Raw genomic sequence first — 21,918 nt, 5'->3', positions numbered from 1 at the left:
TGTCTGCATTTGTAGAACCAAGAGAAGATCATATCTGCAGCTAAATGTGACCGGGAATTGGAACTACTTCAAAATCTGAAGAGCTCAGCACCGTGGTGTTCAAATCAATTCCTTACCAAGTACTCAAATAAAATAGTAAAAAAGAATAATTTAAATTGCTCTACAAGGTGCTGGCCCAGAGTTACAATTGCTTCTAAAATAAGATCCAGGTGCTCTTAAAAGTCTAAAGCAACCTTTTAATTTTAAATTGCTCTTCACTGCATGTGCCATGAATGCTGATCTTTAAAAAGCATGTCTTAATCAAAACACTCCATATTGCAAGATAATTGGTTATAAAATATAAAAAAAGCTTCATGAAGATAGCCCCAGCCAAGTTAAGTGACGAGCCATGTTTAATATTTTCTCTAAGCAAAAGATAACAAAAAATAACCAAGTATGTTTTGCTCGCTTTTCTCTGTACCACCAAATAAGCAACTTTCACTCCAAGGTAAGTTACTAGATCATTTCAACTATATCACACTTACTACTACTCAGAGACCCATCAGTATGATTATTTTATTGCAATGACACCTAGAGACTCTTACTATTCTCTGCAAATAAAAAAGATGTATTTTCTGCCTCTAAGAACTCATCGCTAAGTATTTATAAACACACACAACAGCATGGCGAGAAACTGGGGACAAAAATTCACCACAAAAAGCTTGTGCAAAAGCACTACTTTAGATCTGAATTTTCATACATATATTTTTAGAATAAAACTGCTATTTGTGAAATCAGATAAAAGGTCCCTGAAAAGTTTAAGAGATCACTTTTAGAAGTGATGGCTAAGAGTATGTCCATCACACCTATACCTACTGTAATCTGCTGCATGAAACATCACTCTGCAGACACACCATGACCAAGTGGAGGTATTGACACTTTGGCAAAAAGGACCAACAGCGAGAGCAGCCATCCAGGTATAAACCTCAGTAAAGTATGATCCCACTGAACTATGTGCCAAGATTTGGGTCCTGTAAGATTATTCCACTGAGAATGAAAATAGGATAGAAGCATAGCATGATCTAGTTTGGAAAATACCTTAAATATCACCAAGTCAAACCATTAACCCAGCACTGCCAAGTCCACCACTAAACCATATTACTAAGCACCACATCTAAAGAACTTTTAAATACCTCCAGGAATGGTGACTCAACCACTTCCCTGAGCAGCCTATTCCACTGCTCAATAACCACTTTGGTGAAGAATGTTTTCCTAATATCTGACCTACACCTCTCCTGGTATAACCTGAGGTCTCTGAGCCCCTTTCTTTCCAGGCTAAGCAAACCCATTCCCTTCAGCCATTCCTCAAAGGACTTGTTCTCTAGAACAGTGGCTTCTAGAGTTCTCTAGAGTCAGGAAGCTTTGATGCAACTATTTTAAAGCATTCATAAAGAAGTCAAATGAACAAAATTTTCTTTCCTCACAGCCAGACATGTCCTTTAAAATAATCTCAGATCCGAAAGTCTCTTCCCTAGGCTTCTCTTGAGGCCACGCTCTGCTGCTCTCCAAGCTGTATTAAAGTTTCCATGCTACTGTTTTTTAGCTACGAACTCATTTTGATTCTACATTAGTGTCTGTTCCATCTTGTCTTGCTCTCCACTTTGTCATATTCAAATATACATACCATGCCCAACTAAAACTAACTTGAGCCCTTCCAGCCTGGTCATTCAGGACTTTCAATAGCTCCCTGCTGGGGAAGAACGAGAACCCCCAGAGCTGTCATACAAGAATGCTGGTCACAAAGTAAGGGGTAGCTTGTGATTTTGAATACAGTCTGAAGGCAATATAAAGTTGTGAGGAAATCAACAATAATGTTATGAAAAAGCTCAACCAACTGCTTTTAAAATAAGCAAACCCTTGATAAACATTTCTCTTCAGTACTATGTGCCACAGACCAGTCCTCCTTTGAATTTCATATAACACCAACTTCTGGCAGAAAGAGGATTTCTGAATGACAAACACAGTATGTAACTTGGTCAGCAACCAAGTTCTATATATGTATTACGTGACCCCCTTCTTTAACAGTTTTTCCTCTCTGCATATGTAATGAAAGGAAAAGGAAAAGGCAGGCAGATGGTCAGTAAATTATGTACCCTCATCACAAAGATCCCCAGGAGTAGCCAAATTATACAATGCTTCACAAGAGACATCAAGATAAAAGTGTGGGCTCTTTAAATAGACTGACCTCCAACTCCAGCTGAAATCAGCAGAAAAAGCAGAGTGATACAATGAAAAGGAGGAAAAAGTAATTAGCCTGCATCAGCTGTGCTCCAGTTAAATGGGTAAGAGCACGTGGCTGCTTTGAAAGAGGATATCCAGATGGAAAGATGCATACTATGACAATGTAAACTCTGTGAACTTTATCATTATGTCAGAATCTTATTTAAAATTATTCCCAACTGATACAATTAAAATGTATTCGAAACTACAGACTTCCTTGGTTTCAAAATTACTTAAAGATGCATGTATTCCTTGTATTAGCCTTCTAAAAATAACACGAACATAAATTGCTGATGCCCAGCTTAGGAGAGTATATGTACAGCTCTTCTAAACTATAAAGAAAAAATTTTAATGGTTCCTAAAGTGTTATAATGATTTCTTTCATTCTTTAATGCAAATGATGCGAATTGGAAACATTTCCATCACAAAAGAAAAGCTCAGAGACCAAAATATTATCAAGTTGGAATAGTTACACTGAGTGTGTCGTTTTCTATTAAACCTGGGACTTGCAACCACCTTCTTTCCCACAAAATGCAGGGGCACCTGAAGGTCAGGACATGGCTACTTTAAATAATGACAACATCAGATCAAACCTGAAAAGCAAGTCTAGGGTATAAATTTAAAAAACAAGCATGCAAGCCCTGTGAGCACTTTATTTTTGGTGCCAATGCAGCAATTCAATGTTCAGCAGCAAATTCAAAACCAATCAAAATATGGGCAAAAAATCTCCACAAGTTGCAAAACAGCTTTACAGTTGAATTCAAAAATAACAGCTTTGGGTGGAACCAGAGTTGCATGTAGAATTTTAACTCGTTAAAGGTTAAGTCTCACTCTCCACCACAAGGTTAGCTATCATCAACATTTTCCACTATTATTAGAGAATCTCAATAAGTTCCCAGGGAAAAATATAAATTATATATAGGAAAAAGGAAAATTTGTCTGTAATATTTTGGACATGACTTCATTATGGAGCTATTAGGCTAAATCAGGCAGAAGATCAAGCAAGTCCCACCATACTAAGGAAGAAAGAATGGACATTCCTTACCAAATGGCATGAAGTTGTGTCCAGGGAGGTTTAGGTCAGATATTGGGAAAAGCTTTTTTACCTAGAGGATGGTCAGGCACTGAACAGGCTCCCTGGGAGTGGTCACAGCACCAGCCTGACAGAGTCCAAGAACCATTTGGAGAATGCTCTCAGGCACATGGTGTGACTTCTGGGGATGTCCTGTGCAGGGCCAGGAGTTGGACTTGGTGATCCTTGTGGGTCCCTTCCAACTCAGGATATTCTGTGACAGCTTTTTTATTAAAAGAAAGAGTAAGACTAATGCAAAGATGGTCAAGGATCTACTCTGGGATTTAAATTAAAGAATGAAGGAATCAAGCAGGCAAGCACAGGCCTTCAACAAACTAGGCACACACTGGGGACTGTAAAAAGTGTACTGAAACATCAGATGACAATGAACATAAGGTCAATAACTTCAAAGAAAGAAACAAAGGCATGGGAATTTATATTGTATATTCCTGTGCAGAATAGGAAAGACACCTATATGGCAGCTGACAAACCCAATATAAGCTGGAGAAGTGCAAATACAGTTTTAAAACAGAAAATGCCACTGTCAGTGAAAACAGTTCTGCATCCATGTGGAACCTGAAGGGCAGCCAGGGGAGTAAGGCTACTGAAGTTAGTCCAGTTCATTTGGCAGTGACACAGCATAAGCTTTTAAGTTTACCCCAGTTACAAGGCAACAGCAGACTAATCAGCCCTCAAACAGCACTTTTAGTTAAATACAACAAGATACAATGATCATCCTAATGTTTCCCTGAAGAGGCATATAGAAGGAATGCAGTGCATCATTTGGTTCTGCATCCAAATGCAGCTGGTTCTACATCAATGGCATACACGAGCCAGCTGGTGCCATAGCAAGTCAATGAGTTTTTCCAAATATTTGAAAAACAAAAGCCTCAAACCTCATATTTTAAATTGATTTGGTTTTTAATTGAAATTGAATTGAAAAACAAACCTTGAATCCCTCTGATTAAGTTTATCATTACAAATCCAGATTACCACAATGGACAGTTTTCTGCTTCAAAATCACAACATCCCATGTTGGTGGTGTGGAATAAAACTGAGTATCTCACAAAATTGTGACATTTACCTCTGATAGTTGCAGTTAATATTTTATGATGAATTTCAAACTAAAAAGTAGCTGAACAATACACTGTAGGCCTTTTGAACAAAACAATTATTCATAGGGAGCTACAGCAATGATTCCAGTTCCAATGACTTACATGCTCTTCTAGAAGAGACTGCTCAAACCAAGAATTGGCTTGTCATGTATTTTTATTCTGCCATCTTTAAGTGCAAAAGCAGGTAAATTTATACAGATCACCTACGCAATCTACACCCAAATAGTATGGACTTTCTTTGGATTCACAGTGCCCTAAAATTTTCTTAGCAAATATGCACCTTTGTAGAGCCAGAATTGGTAAAATTTTGCTTTGCTGTCAGCAGCAGTAGCATGGTGGTGGTAGCAGCCACTCCAAGCCCTCTGCCTGGAGAGGAGATTTTTCAGCCCTGTTGCTTTCTTGTCTTCAGAGACTAGTCTTACTAGTTTACATCTAGGTTCCTCTTTCGGAGAATGCAAAGAGTGGCAAAGAAACAAGAGCAGAAATCACGATTCTGGTAGTTGATGCAATGTGGCTCTGCTTTGATTACCTGTTTTTACATGCAAAATTGTAAAGTTCTCAAGGGGAGAAAGAAAAAAATCAATCCTTTCAATTTTTCAAAAAAATTTAAAAAAAAATCAGGCAGATCCTGAAATATCTGTTAACAGATGAGGTCAGTGCATCTATACAGAAATGCATCTTGGACATTTCAATTCTCAGTCAGATACCAGGGAGTCTGTATTCTGGCCTGGTTACAACATAACTGATACAATACATTTTTAAGCTACTACCAAACACGAGGGAAGATGCAAAACAGTGGTTCCAGTAAAACTGCTTTTACTTTCCTTTGCACAAACTTGAACTCCATCAATTCATGTCAACAGCACGTTCTCTTATTACGCAATGGTTTTAAACCAAACCAGCTTAATGAACTTGGTATCCCTGGTCAATCAGTATTTGAATAGAAGACTTCTCAAAACACATTCGCAGTAATTCAGACTGTTTTTCTAAATCACTTATTCTCAGAGTTTCATAAGTGCTCTCTTCCTTCAGGAAACAATTTGTATTAGGCCCTAAAGCTCCTCACAGTAAACGCAGAAGAGGCTCACACTGCTGACAATCTCTAAGTCCCATTCTGATGCTACAGGTTAAGAATCAGTGTACTGAATCAATCAAGTGAATTATCTACTTACAAAGCAGCTCCAAAGATTCCTGTTTACTGTAGGTTTAGCAAAATCTGTCAGACTACTGAAGTCAAACCAGGCTTAAAATCTGTTCTGGAGATGTGTGAGGTTTCTGTATCTATAAAAAACAGCTCATGAGAGGCAGGCATATAACTGAGGTAATCTGAAATGTGCATCTGCCTGCCCATGACAAAAGCAGCCTTAAACTCTCCATCCAAGTTTAAAATACTATGTATCTGATATATCACTGTGTCCCGCAGTGGTAAGGAGGAGAAGAGAGATCCAACAGGCAGGCATTGTGCAGCAAGATTGATTTATTTAATTATTTTACAACTCTTTTACAGACTTTTTTCTTCATAGTCTAATTGGACAAAGGATCAGCCACCCCTTGGGGTGATTGGCTAAAATCCTAAAACATCCATTGTCAAAATATTTTTTTCTACTGTACTATAAACAAATCTTTGCAAGGTCACAGGTGTTCATAGCTTATAGAACTCTACTAATATCTTCCATGAGAGAGAAAAATATCTCACAGGACTGGAAAGAAGTAAGAGAAATTCTTGCTAGCAGCAATATTTGTATCCACATTGATAGATAATTAAACTGCAGGGGAAGTAAGCAAAAGAATTTTTTTTTTTTGGCGCTGCTGGCAGTATAGAATTCCTCCTATAGATATTCCTACCAAACCAGTTATTCAGGGTTAAGAAAGAGTGGAAGCACTGTAAAACCTTCTTTTTCTCGATATCTTCCTTAGATAATGTGTGTGTGTGTATATATATATATATATATATATATGCATGCATATATATGACTGAGAACAGTGTGTAAGAGTCACAGCTTTCATGGAAAGCTATCCTAAGAAAAAGTTGTGAAAAGTTAAGGAACCATGAATTAAGAACCATCAAATAGACAACATGGCTAAAGGCAGTATTTACAGGAATGGCTTAGGATGATTAGAAACACTGATGAAAGTACATTAACAACAAAGAAATATCTAGAACTGCATGGGAAGAGGAAATAATTCAGCTGCCCTGTTAATGAGGTAAAGAAAGCACTTTCATTAATATAGAGTAAAATATTTTGTTGGTTATAGTATTTTGACATCTTAAATCTCATAAATACAAGAACAGATGAGAACTCCTCTCAGTTCTTTCTTAGTATTTCATGTCTGCAATCCAATTGCTCAAAAGTTAAGATGAAGGCAAAATTTTTGAGTAGCTTAAAACCATTCAAAATGTTTCTACCAGCAACAATACACAAATGTCTGCAAAGCCATAGAGAAATCTGACAGCTGAGCACCCAACCCAGTTGGCTCCTCCACAGGAACAAATGTCAAGATAAGTGCATAGTGCTACTTGCAAACACAGACACACTCTAGCTGAAGACATCTGCTGGAGCGTGGCTATAGAGAAATTGTTCACCATGAAGGAGCAGAGTTCCTCAATCATTTCCATAACCCCTGATCCACTGCACATTGAAACAAGGATGTAAACAAGTACAGGTCATTCAGATTTTCATCTAAGCTAGTTCAGTATTGAACTGATTTTTAAGAATGTAAATATTTCCTAACAAAAAAATGACAACATGATCCCACATTTAATTTCTATGGCTCTCCCATGGTATGATTTACCAGGCAGAAGGTTCCTGGAAATCAGCCCCAACAGAAGATCTTCCTGGTAGAGGATGGTCCAGGCCACAAGTTCAGGGAGAGACCATGTGGCTTTTACCACCTCTCATACGTAAGCATTCCATTCCCTCCTGACTTCCCAGGAGTACATGTGGTTTTATTCAATTATGTAAACTTTGAGAAAATAACTCTTCACTCTCCATGAGTTGAAGACAGAGGATCTGAAGAGGTTTAGTTGGACAGACACAGAAGCAGGCTTCCAGCTCTGGTAGAGAGGAATCATCCCGTTCAAATATGACCACTCTCAATAAGAACAAAGACATCTATTTTCCCTCCTTTGCACATGCATTACATTTCACAAACTCCACTACAAAGGCAGAAAATGATATTTGAGCTAGTGGAATAATATGATATTTCATATATATTGACTCAACATGACACTATTTGTTTCCAGTTGAGACAACATGTCTGATTCAAATGAGTTGAAGCTAAAAGACTAGCTGATTTAAAAATACAGGATAAAAAGCACAGTGGCTGTATTTAAACGCTGAGACAAGGAGAAGGCTCAAGAAAAAGCAACAGTGATGGATGAGATAAAAACAAGAGGGAGTTATTATAAAACAGATTTAAAATACATAAACAAACACATTATTACCTGGGGTCTAAAAAGAAATCTCATCAAAACCTAATGATGTTCATATCTCTGAGCTAGGCACAGGAGGAAAAAGTTCCCAGTACCAGCTTCTAATCAAATATTTGCCAACACAAAAAAATTACAGCCTTTAGTTTTCAGAATTCTAACTTTGCATAAGTAGTTGGGAAAGACCTGTGAGAGCATTCTCTTTCTTTTTAAGAAGAGTAATATAAATTACAGTTCCAGGCTTTGAGCTTGTGCATCTATATTTTTAAACACGTACTAAGTGCATTAGTGGCTGAACAGAATATTATGAATGATGCTGTGTAGGATATGGAGAAAAACTGCATAGCAGATTCCCTCCATGTGGAGAACTTTTCTTTTTCCAGAAAGAGTTAATGACAGGAGACCCTCAGCAGGCAAACCCTTGGAAGAGAGGGTGCCTCCAAAATATTAGAAAGGAAAGGAAAGGCTTCGAAAGAAAAATATCCGATTAGATGAATTCAGGCTGAGAACTCACCAAGATAAAACATTCAATTAGCCTGCAGCCTGACCTCACAGACTTCCAATGGTGCTTGAAAAAGATGAGCTGTCTTTGACAGTCACACCATACAAAAAGACTTCAAGAAAGTACATCAGGAACAGAAATCAGAAGCTAAAAGCAAATCTTGGCAGCAACAGAGGTTACCAAGTAGTTTTGAGTAAAGAAACATTCATTAGCATCAACAGAGACTTGATGAAAAAGGAGAAAGAAAAGTATGATATAAAATTATGAGGATGAAATAAACCATAAAGGCATATACACAGGCACAATGCCATGGTGTAAATAAAATCACAGCTTTCAGTTTGATGAGTGAAAACAAGGTAAGTCTAATGGCTCCTAAAAGACTTAAGCATCACCTTCTAGGAACATCCCTTGGGAAATGAATGCAGCCAGACTGCTCCCATTTATTCCTATGTCCAAAGGTCAGTAATCAACACCTGCACTCCCAGATCATCACCTGCAAGTTGTGAAGGGCATAGAGCTGTACACAAGACCAAGCGCTCTGAAGACCTGAATGATCTGGGCAGGAGGGGCCAATCACCTTGACTGTCAGCCCCAAGTCAGGAACGGTAGGACCTTGGCTATGTTGTGGCTTAATTAGAAAGAATCCCATTGCCTTTCTTTCCTGATGAAGGTCGTGATCATTTCAGGTAAAGACTCAATTCTTCCCCATTGGCTTTCATAAATCACAATCTGCATGGATCCAATTTTACAACAGATCTAGAATTTCTTTAAAGACTTTGATTTACGCTTTGGCCAGAGAACATGCAGGTAGTATTTCCAATTATCAGCCTTCCCGAAGAGAAAAAATCCCAAATCTGCAAATGAATCAGAAGCTTCTTCACTATGAGATAGCTAATTTCATAACCTCTATTCAGTGAAAGGATCTCCTTGCCATCATATTAATCTGATATAAAATATAAGAATTTTGTAATTTCCTTTACTTGTCAGAGAATAATCTTCCTAAGATGGTATGTTCATCTTACTGTAACCCCCTTACTTACAATTAATTTTATACAGGATGTTTGTTCACCAAGTTGAAATCTTAAGAATGGAATGAGAAAAATAATATCTAGAATATGCTCTAGCATTGACTAGAGTATTATTTCAAAAATTTCTCCAAACCCATCAAACATCCAATAAACCAGCCCACTGTGAAGCCTTGCAGTTTTTTAAAGCAGAGAATAAATCCCGAATCACGGCCCAGAAATCTCTGTGGAAATGCAACAACAGGTTATGGCACTGCATTTCTGCAATGCTCTAAAATAAACATAGTTCAAATAACTACCCAAACAAGCCCATGTTCTGTGACAGGTTAGGTATGCTGAATCTTCAAAACATAGATTGCCTTTTTATACAGTCACAGACAAATCAGAAGAATAAAATCCCAAATGGCATTGAGAAAATGAGCAGGGATTTTCTCAGTGTCTCTTTTAATACAGGACCAAGGAACTTAAAATTAATCACCAAGAGGCAAGTTCAAAAAAGCCAAGTAATTTTACCTTCTTCAACCCCCACTAAGCTGCTGAATCCTTATGTCCCAGGATATCCTGAAATTTTATTTTTCATATACAAAAACTTTTAAAATTATCTGAACTAAGTTATGGAAATTATTCTACCAACTTTTTTTTTACAATTACAAAGGCATAAACTTCTGTTTAAGAACTCCCTGAACTGCAGATCACTGAGAGCTGGAAGAACAAGCTGGAAAAACATTTTATATTTCTGTGATCCCATATTTCTTCACTGTCACCAACTAGCAACTAGACGCCAGATGGGGTTAGACAGCCTCAAGCCTCATTCTGTACGGCTGCTTGGTGGTAGTTTTGTTTCTGATCATTGAAACTTCCAGTTCCATCCAAATGCTTCATCTATTACTTGTTCATCAAAATGAACTAAAAAGGATGTATTTTTTCACATTTACTTATATGTGGTGGGATTTTTCCCTCTCCACAGTATTTTTGTGTTTATTTTGGAACTGTTTGGTAGAGTCATGGAATATATCATCCCACAGACTCCCCTATTTCATGGCTTGTTGGCTTCTGCAGTGGGCTGTAACAGCCACAGATGGGTAACATGAAAGATACTTTTGGGTATCTATGGAAACAAATAGCTGAAGTCTGCCTCAGGGTCTTCTCTTCAGATCCTTCCCCCAGACTAGGAAGGGGCAGGGAATCTCCCCCAGTCTCAAATATGGAGAGGAGAGAAATGTGGCAGCAGGTGCTGGGAATGGAAATAGAGCTGAGGTAGGTGAAATTCAGAAATGAAAGAAAAGAGAGAGCAGGGCTAAGAGGAAAAGCAAATACAGATGAAGAGCAAGACTGTGTCCTTGCTATAGCCTGATTCTTATGAAGCCTGTTTAGTAGGCTCCACTGGTATGCTGTACCTTAACTAGTTTCATGCATTTCCTAGCTCACTGGTCTCTATCATCTGTTTGCACGAGGGTCTGTGTGGATGTGCAGGTTGATGTGAAAGGAAAAGGAAACCCAGAAAAACCAGTTTTGTTTGTTTAGTCTTGCCAAGCTGATCCTTGAAATGTCATGCTAAATTACAAGTGAATAACTTTTGTTTTAAGAATATCAACACACTTTTTGTCAAAGCTCACTGAGTTTCACAAAGGGGACTTCAGAGAATATTTCAACAAAAAATCTATTTCAGTAAACAAACTTATCCATTCTAATGATTTCATCCAATTCCATCAAGACAAATTTTAGCACGTGCATGTTGTCTTTGGACGCTGCTTTATTTACTCTGCAGTTATTGAGATTTAATAAAAGCTTTGGGTAAAAAGCAAAACCTCCAGCTGGCTGTTCAAATCCACAAGGCAGCAGACACTCTACTGTCCTGCTGCTGAAAGCCAGAAGAGTACTATTACAGAAAGCTCTCCCCAGTTCCCAAACATGGCTACTTGTCTTCCTAAGCTCCTGTTCTCTTTTCATAGCTACAGACACCACATTCCATCTGGCTATGCCAGGCTGTATGACACCTCCTGATCTCATGTAAATCTTGTATGACCAGACACAGCTCAGCAACTTACTCAGCTTTCAAAATAATGTGTACTATGGGTATTTGCCATATGCAGATGACCTGTGAAAAGGTCCACGCTAATTTCTTAGGAATAAGGAGTCAATGAGAATTCCAGTGCCAGCACATCTCAGCTGAAGACTCCAATGCTATACACAGTTAACATTTATTGCACATGGACATTCACACTCTAGGTGGGTAAAATAATCATTGGAGCAAAGGAATTTGTCATCATGTACCTCAGTCATTCACCATCTGATACTTAGTGCAATGTTTAAACTCCTTGAACACATTCAAATCAAAATGGAAAAAAAGCCATTGAATTATTATCTTAAACAAACAGTTTAAGTACAACGTTTGGCCACCCTGCAAGAGTGTACCTGCCTAAAATTAAGGCCAGAAGAGCTAAAATTTGGATCAGCAAATTGGCTTTTAGTACATAAATACAGCATCATCTTAAATTCTGCTGTATCACACCCTGTCATGTTAGGCTTCATGTGAGAGAAAGAGTAGACTGCTGATTTTCCTGGGAGACACAACATATCATTTACATTCTAGATTGGTGGAGATAGTGCTTTTCAGCCAGCACCAACACACATACAAAGAGAAATGTATGGGAGGTGTCTGTGCACACTTGTGCATGTGCCGGTGTGTTTACAGAGAAACACCAGACAAGAAGAGAAAACCAGCAAGCATATCTCTCCCAGAAGTGGGGACAGCACCAAGAATTCTTTGAGTATTTGTCCAAGTTCCTAATGGTTTCACATCTGAGGAATTATGTGTCCCTCATCAAATCATCCAGGGAACTACAGGCCCACCAATTTCACCTCAGTTCCTGGGAAGTTGATAGAGCAGTTAATCCTAGGCACATTAAGGATAAGAAAATCATCATGAGTAGACAACCAGGAGAAAAGTCATGCCTGACCAACTTGACAAACTTCTAAGATGAAGTAGATCTACCTGACCTGGTAGATGAGGGAAGAACAGTGGATATTTTCTACCTGGACTCCAGTAAAGCCTTTGATGCTGCCTCCTGTTAAGATCTTCATAGAGGAGCTGTTGATACAGGGAATGGATGAGCAGACAGTGAGGTGGATTGAAAACTGTCCAGGCCCAGAGGCTGGTTATCAGTGAGACAAATTCTAGTTGGATGCCAGTGATTAGCAGTGGGCCACAGGGGTCAGTACTGGATCCTGTTTAAGATCTTCATTAATGACCTGGATGATGGGGCAGACTGTACCTTCAGCAAGTTTGTAGGTGACACACCTGGAGCACTCAGGGGCCATCTTATGAATGTAATAGCTGAAGGGAGGGTCCAAAGACAAATGAGCTGGGCTTCTTTTCACTGGTGGCTAGCAACAGAACCAGAGGTAATGGGCACTAGTTGAAACATAGGAAGATGAGGATACATATTTTCACTTGTGACAGTGACGAAGCACTGGCACAGGTTACCCAGGGAGTATCCAGAATCCTCCCTCTTACAGATACTCAAAAACACAGTCCTGGGCAACTGGCCCTAGGTGTCCTCACCTGATCAGCACATGGACCATGAGATCTCTAGAGGTCCCTTTCAACCGCACCAATTCTGTGTCCAGGAAACAAAATCCCCCAAAACGAAACAAAACAGGAAAACCACAATTAAAAAAAAAAAAAAAAATCAAGAAGAATACTTAGATGTCATTTCCAATCTCTGGAAACTGCATCTACCCACTCTACAAGAGCATCAACACATTTTCATTCTATATTTACATGTGTGGGTGGCATAATTTACACAAACACACACATATGCACACACAGAACTGCAGAACTGAAAAAAAAATATTTCCTCAGCAACAGGCTGACATATTTTATCAAAATTATCCCAGAGACAAATGTGCACGGATTACTCACTTCTAGGGATTGTCTGCACCTGTAGAGCGACTCCCTCATATCTCAGGGTCTCTAAGTTCATGCACAGTGCAACCCCATCAGCCTAAGCCCACATGCTTCAGCTGCATCTGGCCCAGGAGCAGCTGTGCAGCCAGCCCTCAGTACTTTCCATGGATTTCAAAAGCACTTATATGCAAGAGCACAACCTACACAGACCTGTATATCGGACTCCACGCAACCAGAGAATGTGATCAGTATGTATATTTCAGTAATACTTTATCTTGCTACAGCATGTTTGGATCTCCAAGGGGTTTAAGGTATCTGGAAATTCAAGATCATTTCATGAAGGCACTAAATCCACGCTCCTCAGTTCTACTCCTTTTTTTGGGTTGCCATTTAGTGACTCACTTCACTGGTAACTAGATTTTAGGTTTTTTTAATTATTACCTTGTCTGTTTTTTCAGGTCTTGCTGGATCATTGATTGCCATCAGCAGAAGATTCCTCCAGCCAAATTATGTCTTCAGCTATACCTGAGTGACTCTACTCAATTTAGCTCAGCAAATGGAACTTAATTAAAAATTCTGTTAGGAATGTGCTGGCCAGAAAAGACTCATCACATCAGAGTGGTTTTCGCTTTGCAGCACTGATAGGAACACGAACTAATAAAAACTTTTTCTTCATACTAAAATGAATGGCCTGGACTCTCACTAGACAGTAGGAGCAAATGATGTATGATGAGAATTGTATCAGTGGGTAGATCTGTTCAGCAAGAATTACTCTATTCAGACAATCACTTTCCAAATTAAAAACCACATCAAATAGCAGGAATCTCCATTACTACATCAGAATATATAATTTTAATCTACTTACCCTGCCAAAGACAAACTGGCTGTGAAATGCACACAAAGTTATTTGGAGAACTGAAACAGCACAAAAGTTTTCATTCTGTCCATTCCAAATGGGCATTTCATTTATTTTGACCTTTAATCCATTGCTTGGTTAATTTCTACTATTTGTGTGATTACACACAGTGCAGCTAAATGCTTCTTTCTACACAGATACCTAAAATTACCTTTTTTTAGGCTAACTATTATATCACCCTAAATGTCAATACATGGACACACTGATTTTGTAGCACTAAAACAATGGCGAGAGTTTTATTTCTATTTACAGTCTGGTTTTCTACCAGGGATACGTCTAGTGGTTCCACAAGAGCAAACTAAGAAAAGAAGAAGAATACCATCAAAAAACCCTTAACTTTCCTAGGCTGGTGCTGGACTGCACTGGAAAAATTTCAGAGGTCCACAGGTCAAAACGATTGGAATAAATTGAACAAAATCCTCAAAGTCTGACAAACTTGGCTGAAAATGCTAAATTAAAAGACCCCTAAATTTAAGATTTTGCTTTCTGCATATGCTCACCATTATTTTTTTTATCTTTTCATAGATAACACAATCCTATGCTGAATGCTAAAACTCTTGAAAACAGACAGACGGATATGCACTCAAAATTAACAGGATTTAATACATTCGTAATTTTCTCTACATACTTTCTATTCTCTTTTTAAAGTCACAGCTTTTAGCTTGATTAAGCGCAAACACTCAACTATAACTTTTAAGTAAAATAACCAACATGACATCATTAAAAGTATTACATTCCATTCTATATTCTATATTTACAATTTTAATTTCTTTAAGACATCCTGTTTCCAGTTATGAAAGAAATCATTTCCATGATCAGGCAAAATAACACAAAGCAGGATTTTAATCAAACATGCAATCTGCAATACAAGGCAAATTGATAAGGCAAATACATTAGTTTTACTAACTTCAACAATGAATCCAACTGTAATGCTCAAAATTTGCAAATCAAGCTACTCTGCCACCAAATCCCTTGCCAAGTAATAATAAATCCTCCACTCTTCCACAGTATTCCTCTTCTTTATATTGTAATGCCTGGCGGTCACTATCATTATCTCTGCTATTATATAGCTTTTATGAAAAAAGAAGCCCTAAAGAAAAAAGTTTTATGATGCTTCATTCTTTATTCATCTCAATTTTTAATCTGACTCCAAAGAGAAGTTTAAAGTTTCTGATTCAAAGTATGTTAGGGTTAATGGAAAATCTCCCTTCACTCTTACAAGATTATGCCACAGGCTTCAAATTGTTTCTTCTCTTTATTGTTCTTGCTATTTCAATTTTGCCTCAGTTTGTCTATGCCATCCGAAGGTGCCAGAAGAATCAATTTTATTTTATTAAACACTCACCTCAAACCACTGGCCATGCGACTGCATTTTAAGGATGACACAAGGATCTGGTTTTGAGAGGGCATCCCTGTCTGATATGCCTTTGCATGTGACTCGCAACTCCACTTTAGTCAGGCATGGGCTGTTAAAAATTCCCAAGGTATTGGCTGCTGATTCATAGATGTTGCTCATTTTCTTCATTCCTTGTTCTGCAAGAAAGAAAAGCTCTATTAAAGATGGTGCACACACAGTACAGCCCCTCGTTCCACACAGACGCCAATGCAAAGTTCTGCTAGACAATAACTGTGAATGAGAGCCAGAGACTGAGGGGAAAGAATAAAATCAAAGGAATCCCTATAGAACAAAGAAATAATCATCTCATATGTTTATAAGCCAAGTTTAGAACAAAATTTTCCACCATGCCTCTGAACTCTGGGGGTGAACTGTGACCTCAACTTCCAGCTCTGTTCCTGCTTATAGAGCCACATTTCCCCAGGCCAAAGGATAGATACACAGCATGGTAACTTCAAATTTCTTATGATAACACCTTAACAAGGGTAAACTAAATTTGTTCAGCACACCTCCAATCTGCTTTTATTTCTCTCTATTCCTTCTAAAGAGTATGCACAAAAGTTTCTTACACAAACTTTTGGCATAAATGCCATAGAAGGACCGTTTCATACCAACCTTAAATTCCAAAATACATTTCACTGTTTCCACACATACTGCAGAAGATTACCTGCCTCCATTCCTAAGCAAGTAGCCAAGACTGATGTTCTAAACAGAAGGGCAGAATATTTATGTTGGCATGTTTTGTTGTTATGGAGTGTTTGCTCTTTTGGGTCAAGAATCAGAGTTACATGAACACAGATGGCTGGAATAACAGGGACCTCCAACCCTTACTTCACTGTGAACACCACCACCAATCTTGTAGCAAGAATTTCTCTCAAGAGAAGCAACAAAAATATTTTAACACAGAGCTTACCAAAAATCCCTATATGGCCATTTTTGCATCAATAAAGAATATGGGAACACTCTAATTTGCACATTTGTTCCAAGCTTCAGCCTGACCCTTTAAAAATCTGCTTCCTAATGCCTGGACTACTGCCTTCATCATCTTACCTCATACATAACAGCCACAAAGTATGAATTTCATACTTCTAGAGGGCAGATTTGTCTTGCCAGTTAATCAGCAAGCCTTTTTTGTGTTCTGTTTCAAATCTTTTCACTGTCTCTTCCACAACATCCTGTTCTCAGAGGTTAATGATTTTTGAGAACTGTTTTGATAAAAGTTAAATTTCAAGATATGGAAATGAAAGTAAAGTTTTCTTTCCCCAAATCTTCCAAGTTAAAAATAAACTCAAAACCCACAAAATCACACCCATCCAGTTTTTCTATGAATTAGAAAGGTAAAATTAGAAAGGTATTTCTCAATTCAGAGTAAGAGGAGTTGGCAATTTAGTGCTAATCTCTAATACATACAGACAAATTTCAGGTACGTAAGTCTGAATGATGAGGCAGATTATCTGCTCCCCCGGCAGAAGGGATAAAATCTTGTTAACAACTTACAATTTTTCAAATCTATACAACAACTTACTGACCATTGATCTGCTGTGAATACCACATTCAGACAGACCTGAAGTGAGCCCAAGTGGACCCCAACCACTCTCTGAAGCGCAGGCTCTACAGGCATATTTGAAATGTGAGCCACACCACAAACATAGTGCCTGACACCCTAAGATCAAAACAGTCACCTTCAGCCCCTCCCAGTTACTTGTAAATATTGTCTAAACTACTGTTCCTTGGATTTACTGCAAGGAAAGAAACATAACTGAGAAAACAGGCAAAACTAAAGAAGATATGGAAAAGGTAATGCTATCAGGCTATGTTATAAAGCAAGGGACTGGAGAGACTGTTGTCTAATTATTCATCATTTTATAATCCCATCTCCTTCAGAAAGCTGCTCAACAAGCTCATCCCACAGATTTACAAGACATTTTTACATGTTGCCCTTTCCAAATTGAAAACCATTCGAAAATTGGGTTAATTCTGTCTCATGCACATCATACATCATTAATAAAATGTCATCCTTTGTGCAGAAATAGGCTGGTGATTTAATTAAACTGGATGATTTCAACACTGAAGAGAAGAGGAAAAAGTAGCAGAGTGAGGGGGAGAGATGTATTTTTCTTCCTCCTACAATAATTATACACTGGTTTTTCAGAACAGCGGGTAAGTACAAAAATTATATTTCTTTTTATCACTACAACTATTATTTCAGCTTTTGCAAGTTCTAAATTTATCAATGGAAAAGATCAAGTCACAGCCTTATTCTTTTGTCTCATTATATTCTTCCTTTAATATAATCACCAGCTTGGGCTGTTGTGCTGATGTCACATCAGGAAGCTGGAGGCCTGGAAAATAGATTTTGAGCCTACTGAAAGTGGCTAAAAAAGGTATTATTTTGCACAAACATAGACATAGATTGCGTAAGAAGTTTTTTTTCAATTAACTACATACATTATTGATGGAGGAAAAAATTATTCATTTTTCTTTGCTACAAACTCTTTCTTTTTCAGTTCTTTAGAACCTTGTTATTCCTTAAATCTCCACATGGCTTCAATATTCACAGAACATGAGCTGTACCCATTAGAGGAAAGCAATGGCACAGATACAAAAAGTGAGATAAGTGATAGGTCACATATTACTGAAGTTTTCATTTCATTGTTGCATACATTCTCTCTCATTTCCTCTGGAAATTTTCCTCTGGAAAACAGGTAAGCGGTGGATCATATGCTTCCCACACAAACTTATTAGCCAGTGCTAAACTGAACTGAATGGGGAAGCAAAACCAGGCCTTTTGTTTTCACCTCTCCGTGGTGAAACATCAAGAAGTAACAGCTGGAAAAAAATTCAAAATGCACTACGCTGAAATTGAAATGTAATAGGTTACAAAAAAAACCCAAACCAATGAAACCCCCCAAAAACTCCCCAAAGAATGTGTCACATACAAAGAAAAGGTGAGAACCGTGAAGACAGGTCTCTGTCTCCACTCTCTCAAACATATTCTGTACCTGGCATACTTAGAGCTCATTTACTAGAAATTAAAATGCTCTTTTGACCTTTTCAAAGAGATTGATGGCTCAAAGGGATCTTATTGATATATATGATGAGATGGGAAATTAAGGACATGAAGCCAAATTCTTCTCAGTAGCGCCCAGAGACAGGACAAGAGGCAACTGGCACAAACTGAAATGCAGGAAATTCTGATTAAAGAAAAGGAAACTTTTTACTATAAGTTTGGTTGAACACTGATACATGCTTCTTGCAGAACTTGTAAAGTCTTCATCCTTAGAGACACCCAAAACTTGTTGGGACATGGCACCCAAAACTTGTCAGGGCATGGCCCTACTTTAAGCAGAGCAACCTACTTTAAGCAGTGACTTAGAATAGATGATCTGTAGAAGTGATTTCCAACCTCTTCTACTCTGTAACTATGCAGAAAACAAATTGTAAACTTTTTAGGGTACAGACTGTGATACGCTGTTGAGTACTAATCAATTATTTGGGTCCCTTGGCTCCAAAGCCATGCAGAAAATCAAAATAAATACATAAGCCCGGCATTTCTGGTACAAAGTAGTGCTACAAAGGCTCCCACCTGTAGGTATTTCATGAAAAGCAACAGTACACGAGTTCAGAAAATTGTGCCTGCCTAGATACGATTATGATTGGATTACGATGAAAATCAGTATTACACATTTGACAGCTACATCTTTCTCTGTTCAGGGGGACGAAATAACTTAAAAATGTTCCGTCGCCTAGTGCCTGCAGAAGTTAGGATCTTTGTGACGTAGAACACAAGCAGTACATGCCTGTCTCTGGGATCTAGAAGACTTGAATTCAGCTCACACAGTCAGATCCACCCTGTTACAAAAAGGTAAGCCACACAACCTCTCCACAAACTCATAACCAGGCTCCTTAGATTCAACATGAAATAAATCCAAGTTTCTATCTGAATTCAGATTTCAAGTTTTCTCCTCTGCCCACAGTGTCATTTTGCTCTCCTACACACACAATGTCCAAAGAGCTTTTCTGAAATCTGTCTGGGTGAAAAATGAAGAGGTGGCTCTCTGCAGCACCTTGTGAAGAATCAGGGAAACATTCACACTCAGCCTCACCTTCAGTTCAGGTAATAAGTGAGCAGCAAATAAGAAAGATGCTGAGATTAAAAGAAGTAGCCAGTGTGCTTTGCATTTAGAAAAAGGTCTTGTTATTCAGAAACCTGTATTCCAGACCAAACTACATGCAAATGAATTTGGGGGTTGCAGGTTTCCCGTCACCATATGTTGAGAACTGTGTCTGAATTATTTTATTGGCACTTTGGTGATGAAATGAAAATGACCTAATAGCATCTGCCTGCTTCTACAGAAGTAAACAGCAAGAGTCTGCTCCTGGAAAGGTAAATTATGTTTGCAGTTATGTGCACATGGTGGGAAACACCAATAGTAGAGTTACATTACATAAGAGCTGTGAGTAATTGCCTCCAAAAGAGAGCAGGCCTAAAACCACTGGATGTTGTGGCACTAGCTGCTCCCTACATATTTATACTTATAAATTATATATGGGAGAAACATTTAGTATTCAAAACGTAAGAACAGCTTAACTGTCTAGACAGGAAGCCTTGTACCTACAGTTTCTGGATCTTCCAGGGTTTAAAGTCTAATAAAAGGAAATATGAAACCCAAGTCTACAGTTATAAGCTTAAAATTAATAGAACTCAGTTAAACAAAATACAGTAAGAGCAATATTTATAGAAAAGGCTGAAATTCTGTTGGGCATTCAGGAAGAATAGTTTTTAAAAGCTCCTCTGTTTAGTGACTTGTTCAGCTCCAGCAGAATGTAGGCCATGGACCCCCTCAGGGAATGACAGTAATTGAGGTAAGTAATCACTTTTCTTTAAGAAATTTTATGTAATTGGGAATTCCCAGTCTCTAGTAATTACTGTATCAGCTGTTGGCACTAAAGCTTCCTTGGTTGTGAAAAGCAAATCCATTCCTTCACATTCAGCTGTAAATAAGCTTTGTACAAATGAGGAAAGGTGGGAATTCATCAGGAGTTCCTGATTCAGCAAGTTCATTAAATAAATATTCCATGTGCTTAATCAGGAGCTCACTAAGACGCCTGGCTTGCCCAGGTCTGAACAGAGACCCCAGCAATGACAGGGAAAGCTGATCTATCTTTATTATGATATGTATTAAGGTTTTTTCATTATGTCTAATCTTTGTTGTTGCTGTGGCCATTGCCTTGGCCTTTCTCTGTGCATCTCTGGAAACTTCTCAAGAACAATCAGTGCTATCTTAAAACGTAGTCATTCAATAACTTATCTTTGACCATGTTCCTAGACCCCTGGTTATCAGCCATATCTCAAATCACTCACAAGACTTTCCTGTTGGCATTAAAAAATTATCCTGGTCAACATCAACTACATTATAAATTGCTACAGAACTTTAAATGATCATAGATAATATAGACATAATTCCAGCTGCCAAAATTAATTTGAAAATGAATTACTATGTAATGAAAAGTCAGTAAGTTAGCTAGATCCCTCCACAGGATAGTCTGTGCAATTAAAAATACAATTTTTCCTCCTTCACTTTGATTATCTGACAACTATTAACAAAAATTTATTTAAAGTTACACCTACCAGAGTTTGATAAAGGCCTTTGAAAAATGAGCAGTAAACTCAGTAAGGAAGGGGGATCTGGAGAATCCAAAGCAATGCTATTGTGAACAATGAGACAGGTATGATAATGCAAGTAATCTATTTGGACAGTAGGGGAGAAGGTTCAGAACAAAGTGCCAGCAGTGTAAAAGGAAATATACACACACTGACAGTTCAAAGGGACTCATTACCATGGAACCAACTGTTTCAATTATAAGGGAAGAAGGGAAAGTCACTGGAAAGAAACTGAGACATCTAATGCATGACAAAACACTGTACAAAAGTGTGATGACCTATACCAGTAACCCCATTTCAGTTAAGAGAGGGAAAATCCCCAAGATAACTGGAGCACTGGGAGATGCTTGAATGTGCCCAGATCAGGATGCTCTGAGTGGCTCCCACTGAAGTCAGACTCACTATAATGCAAAGCACCTAAAGAGTCAGTGCTAAAACACATATATTCTATTGTCCTCTACTGGAAGAGCAAATCTAGGACTTGCCCTGGGTCCTCCAGCATGTACCTAATGCCATCAGTCACCTCTTACTTCACAGAGCTCCCACTGTCTTCCTTCTTACAATGCTGTAAAATATGCAGGGGAAGAGAAATGAAAAATTCACTAATATAAAAACCAGAAGACTGGAC

The 21,918-nt window shown here is 38.2% G+C and overlaps 1 protein-coding gene across 3 annotated transcripts in view; it reads right to left on the bottom strand.

Annotated features, from left to right (window-relative positions):
* The window catches only part of CPNE4 (copine 4), a 229,343-nt gene that overhangs the window by 164,122 nt on the left and 43,303 nt on the right, over positions 1 to 21,918 (bottom strand). For all 3 annotated transcript variants that reach the window (XM_039549679.1, XM_039549677.1, XM_039549678.1), the window contains one exon: positions 15,575 to 15,762. In XM_039549679.1, the coding sequence (XP_039405613.1) occupies positions 15,575 to 15,754 (180 nt within the window). In that variant the 5' untranslated portion in view covers positions 15,755 to 15,762. The remainder of the gene's footprint in view (positions 1 to 15,574; positions 15,763 to 21,918) is intronic.

The sequence above is a fragment of the Corvus cornix genome, chromosome 2 (genome assembly GCF_000738735.6).
Source record: "Corvus cornix cornix isolate S_Up_H32 chromosome 2, ASM73873v5, whole genome shotgun sequence".
NCBI classification, from domain to species: domain Eukaryota; kingdom Metazoa; phylum Chordata; class Aves; order Passeriformes; family Corvidae; genus Corvus; species Corvus cornix.
Note: the sequence above shows the minus strand (reverse complement) of the source record. Positions and strands in the feature narration are given on the sequence as shown.